The sequence below is a fragment of the Electrophorus electricus genome, chromosome 9 (assembly GCF_013358815.1).
Source record: "Electrophorus electricus isolate fEleEle1 chromosome 9, fEleEle1.pri, whole genome shotgun sequence".
In the NCBI taxonomy this organism is placed as follows: Eukaryota; Metazoa; Chordata; class Actinopteri; order Gymnotiformes; family Gymnotidae; genus Electrophorus; species Electrophorus electricus.
In genome coordinates this window covers 19,150,740-19,165,896 of record NC_049543.1, presented here as the reverse complement: position 1 = coordinate 19,165,896, position 15,157 = coordinate 19,150,740, and the positions used below count along the sequence as shown (strand labels likewise).

General features: G+C 38.1%; 1 protein-coding gene across 1 annotated transcript; it reads right to left on the bottom strand.

The window, feature by feature from the left end:
* Positions 1 to 2,245: 2,245 nt before the first annotated feature.
* Positions 2,246 to 12,389, bottom strand: slc12a10.1 (solute carrier family 12 member 10, tandem duplicate 1). The gene is made up of 26 exons (XM_027028198.2): positions 12,039 to 12,389; positions 11,324 to 11,461; positions 11,161 to 11,236; positions 10,955 to 11,050; positions 10,734 to 10,873; positions 10,377 to 10,487; positions 10,158 to 10,269; positions 9,832 to 9,962; positions 9,647 to 9,731; positions 9,353 to 9,510; positions 8,885 to 8,992; positions 8,658 to 8,781; positions 8,324 to 8,425; positions 7,303 to 7,458; positions 7,077 to 7,176; positions 6,836 to 6,947; positions 6,638 to 6,763; positions 6,369 to 6,475; positions 6,116 to 6,198; positions 5,966 to 6,034; positions 4,400 to 4,504; positions 4,152 to 4,263; positions 3,975 to 4,061; positions 3,106 to 3,244; positions 2,883 to 2,950; positions 2,246 to 2,617 (listed from the first exon to the last, which is right to left on the bottom strand). Exons 1-26 carry the CDS (start codon positions 12,387 to 12,389, stop codon positions 2,479 to 2,481), a joined length of 3,135 nt encoding a protein of 1,044 aa, XP_026883999.2. The 3' UTR covers positions 2,246 to 2,478.
* Between the last annotated feature and the right edge of the window lie 2,768 nt (positions 12,390 to 15,157).

The window sequence follows — 15,157 nt, the reverse complement described above, 5'->3', positions numbered from 1 at the left end:
TTAGCAGAAAATACTTCCATGTGAGATGAGCTAATGATGTGTGCTAGCTACCAGTTGTTCTAGAGCAAAAGTCTTGAAACTATACAGAACAGTGGGGTCCCAAAACTGGACTTCAAAAGCCCTGGCCAAGAGCAGTAGTTCTCAATTCCTCACACCTGATTCAGATAATCACCCAGATCTTCACAGGGAGCGAGGTGGAAACCCAAACATGGTGGCGTAGAGTCACCCTGAAGGCTGTCACTTAGAGCTGCTTAACAAAAGCCATGGAGGAACCTTTGACATGTCATGGGGTGTGTTCCAAATTATGTCCTCGCCTCTTATCCTCTCATAATGTAGCTCAAAATGGATGAAGGAAGGTCATGTGATAAATTTGATTTGCTATTGTCATGAGTGAGTGTCACCCAGGGCACAGTTCCTATCTACAGGATGCATTTGAGTGTTCTTCACACCACCACAGATGTCAGTGACACAGATGTCAGTGATATCTGAAGGAAATTTTAGCTTCCTTCATGCGTCTACTTTTATCTGGTACCGAACGTTACAATTTGGACATCTTTCTGGGCCAGGAGGAGCCAAGACCATGTTAATGAGTGTTTTTCCAATAAACACCTGATGAGAATACAGCATATTGGTGGATTTGAGGGAAAAGCCTTGCCTCATAACCATATTTCTGGTTCAAAACTGGCCTTGTCTATGTACCAACTAGAGGTCTGATTGTGTGGCTGGCTGGCTCTCTCCCTCCTGCTTCTGAGTTGAACAAAAGGTGGAAAATACACAACCTAATGTGGCTGTAAAGCCTCAAAAAGCTGGCTGATAGAATTTTATCTGCCCATCTGCTTAAAAAAAGTCAACACTCTCTGTTGTATAACCCCTCCTGGCCATCACGCCAGAGAGCTGGGGGTGGGAGCTCAGTTGTTCACCACCTACTGTTCACGCCCTTTGGCCTACTCAGCTCTTGTCCTTGAGCTTTATTATAGAGCCCTGGCTGGGATTTGACCCAGCAACCTCCAAGCCAAGCTTTGCTTTTCCTCCATGCTAAGCTTTTCTTTTTGAGCATAATTAATGTTCAAAAGTCTATTTCTAAAACAATTGATGAGTTTTAAAACACTCATAATGACAGATTTCAGAGATTTTTAGTCTTTGACCCTTCTTTAGTCATCAAACCCCTTGCTCTCTACTAATATATGTCTCCGGTTGCTGTTGTTATTCAAAGTAATTTTCCCAGAACAAAACAATTATTTTATGTTTTATATAAAATATTTTATATTTTACATAAAAACAGATGGTAGCAAATTGTTTTTGCATTTTTAATAAACTAAAACAATTTTATTTATGTGTACTCCAACATTTCACTAACAAGATAATTTAACCAATTTACAAAGATTTTACTGAACATAAATACAAAGCCTTTGCAATTGATTCTTATCCCCGGTCTGTCTTTCTTTAAGAATGTGCACCCTAAGGTGTTAATAAGGCAATTTTTAAACAATTTTGCCAATCCAATTAAGTTTAATTCCAACTGTAATATATTAGAAACACTGCCTCTAACTAGTCGAGTTCTGTAGCATCTGAGTCTAGCCAGAGTTCTGTTTTGCCACACAAATACAAAATAAGATGTATTTTAGATCTGCTAATCATGACAAAAACCAAATGGGTTACTTTAGTCATTTGACTGTAAGTGTGATTTGATTAAAATAGCCAGATTGGGTAGTCTGAGATAATTTCACACTCGCAATAAAAGAGTCGAGGAGATTGTCTTAATTTTTTTGCAGGCAGAAAAGCTGCTATTAGCAGGCAATGAAGACTTTATAAGTTATAACAACCACCAATGGCAATATAGCAAGCAGCTATGACACAAAAAGTGTCCTGTATTCAGTTATTAAATTCAACTGTTTTGTTAGCCTACTCTTTCACTCTTTCCAGGTTAAACGAATGGAAGAACATTTTAAAGTGTTTCTGGATCTTATGTGGTAGCACAGGGTGCTAGTAGAACCCAACTCGTGTGTGTGATTCCCAAGGAGCTCCCATATGGATTAAAATGTATGGCCTCTGGATAAGAATGTCTACCTTGCAAGCTTTGCAAACTGTTAGCCTCCCAATACAGCAACTATATTAATAAACATTTCCCCCTTTTCCCTTTAATGATACTTATGCTATAAACGCTTTATGGCTATTTGCATGCAGTATAACTCTAGAATTACAATAGTGAAGCTTTGTCAAAGAAAAATAAACCTGTATTCCACTGTTCAAATGTCAAAAGGCAATCTTATATCTTATTATTTATGTATGGTGCCAATAGAATTTTTGCAATTCTAGTCCAACTGAAATGCTACCTTTCTTAAATTACGAAGATAACTCTCTGAGTTATTGTATCAGTAATATTAATTCTAACAGATCTAGCAATATTTTTAAAAGGAAAGTTTGATTTTATGCACAGATAATGGTTACTAATTACTTGGTAATTAGTTGCTGCTTGTGTTACTGGCAGTAGAATGTGAGAACATTTTGCTGGTTTCCTCTTATAAGTAGGACAGGGCAGTGTAGTCCACAACTCAGAGTGTCCAGCCAAGCCATGTAGAGAGAACTGGGGCAGTCACTCTGAGGTACAGGTAAAGAGCTGATGCACGCACGCACACACACACACACACACACGCACACATATGCACACTCAGTGAGCACACTCACTTTACTTTGTTACAGTCATTTATGTTTAGTAGTAATGTCTTTAATAAAAAAAATAATAGGACACTAGGTTTTCAGTGATCAGCTGAACTATATTATGGAAGTTCAAATATTATTTGAATTTCCATTGTTTGGTTATGAGCTGAACAGAATCCTTATGAAACACTTGTTAATGATTATAAACTGGTATCAGTACTCACACTAAGACCAGAGCAGCGTGTTTGGAATTCCTCCTGATGATCTCATTCAGTCTTACCTTTTTCTCAGACTACAAAATGTTTTTAAAAGCGGTCATACAGGGGTCAGCAGTAAAATGAATTACAGTGTATAACTTAAAAAAAAATCTAAAAACCAATTAAAATCTAAGTCAAATTAATAAAGACACAAACACACACATGCACACGCACATGCACACGCACACACCTTGAGTCTAAATGCATCCATTTGTTTGTCTGAGACCTTCCATGGGCATTCTGTCCGTTGCTCCTCTGTTGACCCCTCACCCCTGTGCTGTCCCTTTGTGAGCTTGAAGGAAGCGACAGACTCCTCAAACCCCTTTAAGCTGCAGAAAATGAAGACATGTATGGTGGTTTCCAAGAGGATCACTCATGAGTGTGAAGCCTTGTTGAGCGTTGTTAGCATAGCAAACTTACATGAGTAGTCTTTGTCTTTTACCCCAGTGAGTAGTCATTAAATTAAATCCAAATCTATTTTGCACCTTTGACAAGTGCAAAAACCACCATTTAGATTTCCAGCATTTGTCAGATGTTCTTATCCAAAACAACTTATTAGATGCATGTTTGCTCAGTATGACAGTATATGTGCTCACTGGGAATGAAACCCATGACCAAGCTGTTGCTAGCAAAACACTCCACCTGCTCTACCAAGTGAACTAAAGGACCATTTTCTATCATCAGAAGTAGTTATGTGCAGTTTTCCCTGAAACATTTATCATAATAATGTTTAAAGCAAAAAAGAAAAAGAAAAAAGGATACTTATATTATTACCAGAGCCCACTAGAGCCTGTTTAACATAAAAATGAACCCTTTAAAACTTTGTTACAAACAGACCAGAAAAAGCTGGTCTGTAGCTGCTGAACAAAAATAAGAAATTTAAAAATATTTAAATGTTTTGTAAAATATGGATGACTTTAGGAAAAATCATACTGACAGTTTTAGACTGATACCATACACTAATTTTCATTAATCTTCTGAAGCAGATATTGATTAAATAACTAATTGATTAACTAATGTCATGATAAGTTGCACTTAAGTCCCTCCTGACTAACTTACTTTTTGGAAAAAGGTGGCCGTTCTGTATCTATCATCACTATGACATCGTGGACATCCAAACGAAATCTTTGCAGTAACGCCACCATCCTAAGGACAGAGATTCACCCAATGTTCATGTAAAACACAGTACATGTATATAGAATGGTAAACAAACAATTTGAACAGAATGGAATGTACTCTTTGCGCTCATTCTCCATGGTCTGCTGCTCCCCTATGACAAACACTCGAACTTTACTCTTCCGCCATCGCTTCCTCCGGGTCAGCAGATATGGCACCAGCAGTGTCAAGCCTGAAATAGAGAGGAAAGACACAGATAAGGTGCTTTTATAAAATCATTCATTTGCACATCATTTTGGGCCTTGGAGTGCAAGCTCCATGTCTGTGGTGAAGCTGTTGATATAACTAGTATGGCAGGCATGTCCTACCTCCATCATCAGAAATCCAGTACACGTCTATGGTCTTCTTCCCTTGTTTGTTCTGAAAAACCGTTCTGATCTCATCATTCTTAATGTTGGTTGTGTTTTCATTATCTAGGGCAGAGTAAAAAGGAAAACAATATACCCATAGAAAAATGACAGCATTCTGATTTCAATATTACTGGCTGAAGCATACCGTATTTTAGATGCCACAAGCTGAATGTTACTAAAATAATCAGTTTAAATATTAGAGTAAGTATATATAAAATGACTGTAGATATACACTGCCTGGCCAAAAAAAAGGTCACCACCTGGATTTAACTAAGCAAATAGGTTAGGACCTCCCATTGGATAATTACTGCATGGGTGATTATGTTTCAGCTGGCAACAAGTTATTTAACCTGATGCAGTGAGTAGCTTCTCATTTGTTAAACAACCATGTTGAAAGACACATCCTGTGGTCGTGGAAAAGATGTTAATCTGTTTCAGAAGGGTCAAATTATTGGCATGCATCAAGCAGAGAAAACATCTAAGGAGATTGCTGAAACTACTAAAATCGGGTTAAGAACTGTCCAACGCATTATTAAAAAGTGGAAAAACAGCAGGGAAACATCATCTACGAGGAAGGAATGTGGTCAGAAAAAAATCTTGAATGATCGTGTTCGGCGATCACTTAAATGTATGGGTGAGATCAAATTGTAGAAAAACAACAGTAGAACTCCAAAATATGTTTAATAGTGAAAGTAAGAGCATTTCCAAATGAATAATGCGTAGGGCACACAAGGGATTGGGACTAAACAGCTGTATAGCCTTAAAAAAAACTCTTGTCAGTAAGGCTAACTGGAAAAATGACTTCAATTTGCTAGGGAACATAAAGATTGGACTCTGGAGCAATGGAAGAAGGTCATGTGGTCTGATGAGTCCAGATTTACCCTGTTCCAGAGTGATGGGCACATCAGGGTAAGAAGAGAGGCAGCTGAAGTGATGCACTCATCATGCCTAGTGCCTACCGTACAAGCCTGTGGGGGCAGTGCTATGATCTGGGGTTGCTGCAGTTGGTCAGGTCTAGGTTCAGCAATGTGCCCAAAGAATGAGGTCAGCTGACTACCTGAATATACTGAACGACCATGTCAGTATATGGATTTTTTCTTCCCTGATAGCACAGGCATATTCCAAGATGACAATGCCAGGATTCATCGGGCTCAAATTGTGAAAGAGTGGTTCAGGGAGCATGACACATCATTTTCACACATGGATTGGCCACCACAGACCTGAACCCCACTGAGAATCTTTGGGATGTGCTGGAGAAGACTGCGCAGTGGTCCAAATCTCTCATCATCAATACAAGATCTTGGGGAAAAATTAATGCAACTCTGGACAAAAATAAATGTTATGACATTGCAGAAGCTTGTGGAAACGATGCCACAGCGAATGCATGTCGTAATCAAAGCTAAGGACGGTCCAACGAAATATTAGAGTGTGTGACCTTTTTTTGGCCAGGCAGTGTATATGGGAGAAATATTTTTTAGTGCAAGGTTTATGTTTCATCACAGTACTCAGTGAAACATTCTTTACCTGATTCTCTTCCTGAATTCTGGCTGTGGTCAGACTCGATTGCCTCATCAGCCTCAAATGCTGGGTTTGCTGTCAGGTAAACAGACCAGTTACTTTCCAGAGAACTGTTCCGGGACTTACTAAATGTAAAACATTACCACAAATGCACACCTTCACACTGTAACTCTTCCGTAATGTCCAGTCCGTCCATCATCCTGAGAATACACACGCCATAGTTGGAGTCGAAAGCATCACTAATAAGAAAAAAATTACAAAAACTGAGATGTGTCTTTAATTGCTCAATGGATGCTATTTCATAGCCCCTGACTATTTGGATAATTTCCACATGAAAGAAAGTTAAATAATGCTTGGTACAGTAACTGGCATTAACATCCAGCTAATATTTTCAGTGCTGTTTACTTACTATATAGTGTTAACATAGTCCTCCAAGCCATAGGGAGAGCATTCTTTCCAGTTAGACTTAAACCCTAAGACCAGGGTATTAGGCTTGAGTTTTCCCAAACCAGAAGCCTTTGATGGAATAAAAAGAAAACTTTTTAATTATAAAATTAGCCGTACTTCTAAAATCATTGATCTGACAAAAGAATGATATGTGTAAGCAGTGTATAGGTAGAACATATGAGATAGAAATACAGACCGATAGCAAATGGGACATCCAAACATTAGATGTACCTGCATAAGATGCCGAGCTCCTTCTTGCAAACTATCTGCCTTGAAGGGGGTGTAGAAAGAGCGAACCTTCCTAATGTTCAACCATTTTACCAGTTTGTCATTGGACATTACTGACTGGCTGTCACCCTGAGAGAGACAGAAGTAAATTTGTACTTGTTCAAGCCAACTTCATGATAAGTGCATGCAACGTCCTCTTACCATGAGAATGTCTCCACAGATCATTAAACTTATATTCTTAGTGAATGAACCCACAAAGTCCACTAGAGCCGGACGCAAGTTAGGAGGACCAGTCAGAACCAAACATTGGGGCCTAAAAGGAGGTCGATTGTTAAATAAAGCATTACTAACCTGACAGACACCTGGGCAAGCTTTTAACATACAAGAAAGTTTCAAAATCAAGCAATATGAAATTAACATTAAAGTAGTTTTTCAGTTTTACCTGAAATTTTTGACATGGTCTTCTACACTAGAAAGGGAGACAGAATAAGACAAAGCCATGTTGTAGGTACCGGCCTGGACTGATGAACCCCAATTGACCTCTGTAAGAAACATATGACCATTATAGTCTCTACTTACAGTGTAGTGTCTCTATAGTCTCATTTATATACCACTTTTGGAATCCATTGAATGTTCAATTGCTGTAAACTTGAGATGGAGTTTCTCACTTGGTTTCCTGTATGTAACATAGCCTAGTAAGAAGAAGATGATTCCAAACGTGATGAGGGCTGCCCACCAGGTGAGCAGGAACATCAGCACCACAGAGATGACCGCTCCAAACAAAGCAGTCCATCGACTGTAATATTTAAATGATGGCCTCCAACCTACAGAGAGCAATAATGGTATGGTCATAGAAAACAAAATGAAGCAAACTAGTGATAAGTTTTTTTCTGTTTGTAGAGAGGTTTATTTATTGCAAAATCAAACAATCAAATTAACAAGCAAACAAATAAAACTCCCAATAAATTCAAGAAAACAATTACAAATTAAGTGTGAAATGTTAATTATTTTTGTTACTTAGCTACGGTAAACTACAGTGTCAACCACAGTACTGAATGCTTTGAATTCCACAAGAACAGAGAATTTGGCTTGTATTTGGCTTGTGAATTGAATACAGTGATTATGTCTTTGATTGTAATGCCTCCAATTGATTGAGAAAATGGCTATTCTTAAAAAACAAAACAAAAACATCATATTCTAAAAATAAAACACAAGTCACATTAGAGGATGAGTTTGTGTCTGTCTTTTCTTACAATCAACTTCATAAAAAAAGATTTAGTATCTTTGTTTAGTGATGCTCTCCAAAAAAAAAAGTATACTTAACAAGATTACCAGTAGGCTGTGGTTAAAAAACTGCACCAGGTATGGTACTTGCTGTGGTTGTTCCAAACACTTAGTTGTGCACTGGGGGTTCATATACAAAACTTTCACCTTACCCAAACTGTACTGGTGTTACTAGTACCAAACCATAACATCCAATCCTCAGAGGAAATGTGTACAACTTTTGGTCACTCAGACTCAAATTATTATGATGAGAAGTCAATAAAGAAGCCTCTTAAGAATATATAACATTAAAAATCTACTTTTCAAAAATTGGTTGAACGACTACTCAAACTAACCAATCAAATCAATCCAAAGCTACTGGTAAAAGAACACCAATGGTAGGAAGTGGTTACAGTGGTTACTCACCTGGGGAGTTGGTGATAGAGGCATGGAAGCAACTGAAGTTGATGAGTGCATATGAGCACAGAAAGAAATTAGAAATCAGAGGAGCAATGACATTCAACTGGGCTGAAACAAGCAAGAGATACACAGGTATGGATAAATTAAACCATGTAATAGACAGAGAAGGCTGATGAAAGGGTATCTGATCCTTTATCTGATACAATAGACACATCAAAATTGATCTTTCTCATTCCAGTTTGAACCACAATTAACTTTATGTACAATCACAAGGCACTAGTGCAGTCTGCTAACAAAACCCCCTTTCCTAAGAACATAATTGTTATTCATGAAAACTCACCAATTAGAATGAAGGCCAGAGCAATAAAATAAGTCAGGATATAGGCACGTAGTGGCTCATTATTTTTCCCATAACCTTTTGCGAAGAAGTCTATGTATGGGTATATGTTGTCCCTGCAGAGACACTATAATGACAGAAATTGATGGATGAATATGCAAAATGACTTTCTTAAAAATGTAGAGTCTCAGTTTACTCCTCAGCTGATATGAGCATCTGGTGAGACTTACCTGGAAGACTTTGGGGGCAGAGACTAGGAATGCAAGAGCAGATGACAGGCTGGCGGCAAACACGCCAGCAGTGATGAGAAGACCAAAGCCTGAGACCAAACTGAGTACCTTACAGACATAATGGAGAATTGCAAACCTAAACAAAAAACATGCCTGGTACACCCTGCCTTTATCTAATAGATGTTTTGGTAAAAATAGGAAATGGCATTTTAGTTGATGGCCATCATCTGTACCATACCAATACATCATCAAAACATTACAAAAACGTACTGCCAAATTGACCTCAAATTGGAATAATGAACGGAAATCATAGAGCAAAAGATTGTGAAGCCTCAATGTGAAGCCGGGATGGATTTTAGCAAAAACACCACACAACAAAGGACAATGTAAACATTCTTAAAGAGTTACAGCTTGGAGATGATGCCAGTTGCTTAGTAGCACTCAGTGGAATCTGATTTCAAGACATACCTGGATGCTGTTGGCCAGACCAAAAGAACAGGATTGGCTTTGCTTGCATTTGGTGAAGTTCCAGCCAAGTTTGCATCCTAAACCATCACATGGCTCAGAGAAGTTAAATGGCAAACTGTCATTTAGGTTCCCTGAGGCATCACGTACCACACATGCTCCTGAGACAGCAGGAGTCCAAGAGAAAGTGAAAAAGAGAATTAAGAGACACCTGCTAATGCATCCACAAGGACATAAGTCAAGAGGTGATTTCTCCTGCACTCAGTACTCCAGGTGTTCCCATTATTGCGTACTTACCTACAGTTACAGATATTAATATATAACTAAGGGTTGTCCAGAAGATGGCAAATAGCGTTCCTTTGGGGATGGCAGTCTCTGGGTCCTTTCAAAAGAACAATTATATCATGTCTGTACATAATTGTTCTTGTGTTGTGAATTCAATTCTTCTTCAATGGGGATACATATTCAGTGGATACAAATACCTTCAGGTCTCCTGAGATGTTGGCACCTGCCAGGATTCCAATAGCAGAGGGAAAGAAGATGGCAAACATCTGGAAAAAATCTCCTTGTGACCCTCTCCAGTCAGGAAATAGATTTTCTACAAATATCTCAGCTGAAAAGGGAGGAAACCTTATTTATGAAGATTATAAAAAAAATGAATGTGAGAAATGTGAGATTGTTTGGGGGAATTGAGTAGCTCAGAATTACATCTGACTTTCTTTTAAAATTACAACAAAATGCTATTGTTTCAGTGATTAAAATGTATATTAAGGTATATTTTTTAGGTTCCTTGGCTTTGAACTGATACCTCTGTAGTTGAAGAAACCCATTGCCTGCTTCTCTGGAGTGGCTGGAATCACAGTGCCCACAAAATAGTTGGTGAAGGTCACCATCAGCACAAGAAAGAAAATAATTTGGGCCTGGGAAAATATGGAGACTATTATAATGTCTCCAAGTCAAAAGTCAAAGCAATTAAACATGTACAGGTTCAAGTTTGTATTGATATGGCTACTGGAGGAGCATTTACCTTTGACTCCCATTCCATTCCAGCCAATGAGATTAACAAAAGCAAAGTAACTGTGATGGTACCTATAATACGCACATCATTTATGTCATCCACCATGACAGCATTATACTCCTGTGACATAAAAAAAAGTTAAAACTGAAATATTGCAGGAGAAAATAGCAGGGGGAAATTTGTTTTTATTAGCTACTAACCACTTCTAACTCAATGCTCAGTATTCCAAGCCAAGGATACTTTAGGACTGGAATTTGTAAACTTGGGAGACATGGCTATTAAACACCCCCTTGATATTAGTATTGCATGTATCAGTATATTGGTGATTTGATATCAGTATATTGGTTGCTTTATTCTGTTTCTTACTATGAGAAGGTCTCGGACAGTCTCTGCAAACCCCACAGTGTTGAGGGCACATCCCAGAGCATTGGCGAAGGAAAACACCACACCAATCGGACCTCCCATTTCAGGGCCCAGTGTCCGTGAAATCATAAAGTAGGCACCGCCTGGTGGACAGGATTAAAAAAATCAGAATAATGGACATAGGTGTACATAGGTGAAAATTAGGTTTGGGCTTTGTCACTTACCAGATGACACCCTCCCATTGGTGGAAATGGCTGACACAGATAATGAAGTGACTGATGTTACCAAGACAGACATGAGGATGATGACCCAAGTGAGAACTACAGGAGAAATTGTTGGAATAATGGCAATGTCAGTACACTTGAATACAAGAACCAATCATCTACAGGAATGTATTTTACTCCATAGTTTTTATAGAGGTTTGACTCACTGACTCCTGCCTGAGATGTAATCCAGGACAATCGCAGGAACAGAATAACTCCCCAAATATTCAGCATACAGCGAATCTGCAACCACACAGAAATATAGACCCAATACACAGTATGTTCCTGTGTGTGTACACATATGTGGGCTGGCATGTACATTATGCTCACCATAACGCCGGTAACCCAGCCAAAGCGGACAGGTTGTCTGGTCTTTTCCACTGCACTGTCTTGCTCCTCTCCCTGGTCTAGAACATGTGGCAAATGTCCTGTTCCCGAGTCTCCCTTATTACTGCTTAAATCACCATCCTGAACCCCACACAACCACACATGTAAATACATCATGCTTATGCTAACTCAAAATATACTTTTTACAGGCAAGTAACTTTCAGTTAATTTAATCAATACATTAAAAGCTATTAATAGACACGGATTCTAAAGTCTAAAATAAGGGTATGCCATTGCCATTTATGTCCAGAACACATTAGTTTTTTGATTAGTCAAAAACAAGGACACATATTGTAATTGATGTGAAGTACCACTCAGAGAGTTCATCTTTGTATTTTGTTTTCCAATGCGTGTAGATGTGTGTAGCTGATGTGTGCAGATTGGGGCAAAATAATATATTGTTCAACAAAAGTGCAGTATTTGGTTAATGAGCATACTTGTTACTCGACTCAGGCATGTTCTGGTTGCTTGCTGTAGTCACGTTAATAGTAAATTGTGGAGATTTTCTGCTAAACAAGAGTGAGTGATTGAATATGTGAGTGAGTGCATGAGTGAGTTATAATCAAGCAACCTGGGGCAATTCGCATCTAAAAGTCAAAGTAACTGAAGGTATGATGCAAAGAAGCTCAAAAGCCTCTCAGGTTGAAGAGCCACTCACCTCAAAGGCTTTGCGGAGAGTCTCCAGAGATGGCCTGTTGCGTCGTACCCGACCCGTTGCCGTGGCATTGGAGTAGAACTCCAGGTGCGGCACGGCATCCACACTGCTGTAAATGGATGGCCGTCGCCCCTCCTGCCTTGAACCCTGACACTCGGTCTCCTGCCCACCGGCCTTTACCTCCATGCCGACTCTGACCTCGCCAATGGTGCCGTTAGCTTGGACATCTGCGGCAGCGCCCCGGTCCACTCGCCAGGAGGAGTAGTGCGGAGGTGCCTCTTCATTGAAGGAGATGCGGCCTTGAGGCAAGGTGTCCTGCTCTGACAGGCTGCGTCTGGATATGTAATGCCCCATTGATGTGCCACCTGACTGACTACAGCCACTTCTGGAGAGAAAGATGATCAAGAGGTCTAGGATCAGTGTCTAGGTTTAGTTATTTTCAGTTCAAGACTCAGAGCTTTCCAAATCCAGAATAATCTAATCTTGCTTCTATGATGTATAATGGCTTTTCCTATGCTCGTGAAAAGGCTGAAAAACAGGCTTTCATATTCTAATGGTTGCATCATAACTTTGTCATGAACCCTTTACTGTAAGCAAGTGTATTTTGTCAAGTCATATGCCAAGGCACAAATACATATTTCATTGGTGTGACAGTGAAATCATTAGGATTTTTTTTTGGGTGGGGGAGATAAGAGCCCTAGTCTCAGCCTCAGTTCTGTGATCTGTTTACACAGTTAAAATGGATATGGTGTTGCTTGAATAAACATTTGGCCAATTAAAAATGGACATGTAATAGTGGGAGAAAATAAATAAATAAAGGTTAATGGATGTGCAGTGACATACAAATAAGATACATCTGATGTTCTTCCCATTTGATTTTAAGTGTTATTCTAATTGAATGCAGATCAGTTTGACTTATCTTGCTATGCTAAAACAAAATGTTTTTGAACATGTTACAACTTGAAATGAGCCTTTAAAAGATCTAATAAAACATTAAAACAAAGCGCTAATAAAAACATTTACACATTATTTCATAGAAAAATATGAACTAGATTTTCTTTACTGTTTAGTAAATGGGCTGAATGTAACAAAAACATACATAATATTTTGCAATAGCTCTACATTCACTTGTTTTCAAGATCTTAAACAATGTATGAAGCCTTACCTCAGTGTCTTCCTAACTTCTGACTTATTGATCCAGGTAAAAACTACTTCTTGCAGCTTATCACAAGTTTCTACATTTATACCATAGCTTATGACCCCACCCCTCCCATACATGTGGGCGTGAGACATGGACAAGTCCTTTATTAAATTCTGAAAGTATAATAAGACAGTCCCTAAATTGTTGGCCGTAATTTCTTCTTTTTGATGATCATAAAGATGATGGCGATCATCATCATGGACTTTTTAAACTTTATGTATATGTTGTTTTGTCATTCATTAAGTGAACCAAATCCCATAATTTTCATCCTTTTGTTTGCTGGCAAAATAGGTGTGAAAACCTCACATGCTTTGTGTGGGAAAAACAAGACATAATTCTTGTTCAAATATTTAACAGCTGATATTTTTTCTCTCTGTCTTCATTTGATAAGCTCTTTCCATCCTCCTGTCAGTTTCTAGGTCAAGTGTTACATTCAATCATTAACCCCATAACACAGTTTAACATTGAATTATTAGATCACCTGCAAGGACAGTAAGACCATAAAGTGACAAAAAAAGCACTGTTGTACCTCTTTAAAATGTCTTCCTTTGTTTTATGAATTTCACAGAAAGGGCTACAGGTCATAAATAATTTTAACCTTGAAAATGCAAGACACCAAAGAACAGTTATTGAGAACTTTGGAAACTTTGGTGCAAGGTGACTGGGAAAATGACTTTTATTTTGTTTATTTTTGTTCAGTGTTTCTCATTTCAATATCCTTGCCCTTCTGATGTCTCTGAATTATCCCCAAGCTTTTCATTTAAACAAACAAATAAATAATAAATAACACCTTACAATATTCCATACTGCATTCATTAATTAAAACTTCATGTGCTTTGCATAGTAATGATAATATCAATATAATAATAATCAGAATAATAATAATATGAACCAAGGAAAATGTAATAATCTTAACAACAATAAATACTAAAATCCTGTTTTTAATCTTAAAATGTAAAAACAGAAAGCCTTATTTAGTATGGCCAGAGTCGTGGTTTATAAACTTGGAAGAAGACCTCGCCACCTGGCCTGTTTTTTGGGTGTTAGTAATAGGCCCAACCTTGTGAACAAAGCCAGCAAAAAGGACTAACATGGGTTAAAAGATCACATAGCTAGCAGGATTTTAGTGCATAACACTGTACTGGATTGTTATATTATAAAAGCACATTCATCTTTTCAATTCATCTCTGCTGATATATTTTAGAATATGCACCCGTGACACATTTTGCAATTACACAAAACCATCTATAAGGAAGTTGTATTTGATCATTCATATAAGCCTCTCTTTGTTTTAGACACAATAATAAATACATTCATATTTGCATTTGCTTTGCGCAAACAAGCAATTAACTTTTCATGGAAATGACCATTTACCAAGAATCCAGCTGCTGATTGGAAGGAAAATTGTTGCATTTTTTATGGGATACTCTTATCAATGTTATCACCATTTTTCAATCCAGGACCACATGTGTGTGTGTGTGAACGTGCCTATATTTCTCTGTAGCCTGACTGGTGAGCACGGATTCATAAACTACTAACCAAAATTTAAGAAAACCTTTCAGCACGCTGTTCACCCTGAAACCTGTCCAAGTGTGTGTGTGTGTATGTGTATGTGTAAAAGAGTTCATCTGCATTGATTGACAAACAACTAATCGTGAAAAACCACATTGTGTGTAAACCATGGAAATTAAATAGAACAGCTTCCAGTAACAGAATAATCAATACCCCTTTTTCCAGAAATTTGCTTAAGATGGTTTATGGCCATAGGTGAAAGAAAGTGTTATCATGTTCTATGCATGAAACAATTAAAATTTATTTTGCACTCTTTATAATTCTAGTGAATTATTGCTAGGCGCAAGAAAAACATGAAGGCACTTTGATGCTTCTGCCAATGGAAAGATGCCCACTGCCAGTATCTATT

Excerpts from the sequence above, each read along its gene's own strand:
- slc12a10.1 (XM_027028198.2), bottom strand. The coding sequence starts at position 12,389 with ATGGGGCATTACATATCCAGACGCAGCCTGTCAGAGCAGGACACCTTG. Across the intron at positions 8,782-8,884 it reads CTGCCCCCAAAGTCTTCCAG|TGTCTCTGCAGGGACAACAT; the intron begins GTAAGTCTCACC and ends CTGTCATTATAG. Across the intron at positions 6,948-7,076 it reads GACCATGTCAAAAATTTCAG|GCCCCAATGTTTGGTTCTGA; the intron begins GTAAAACTGAAA and ends ACCTCCTTTTAG.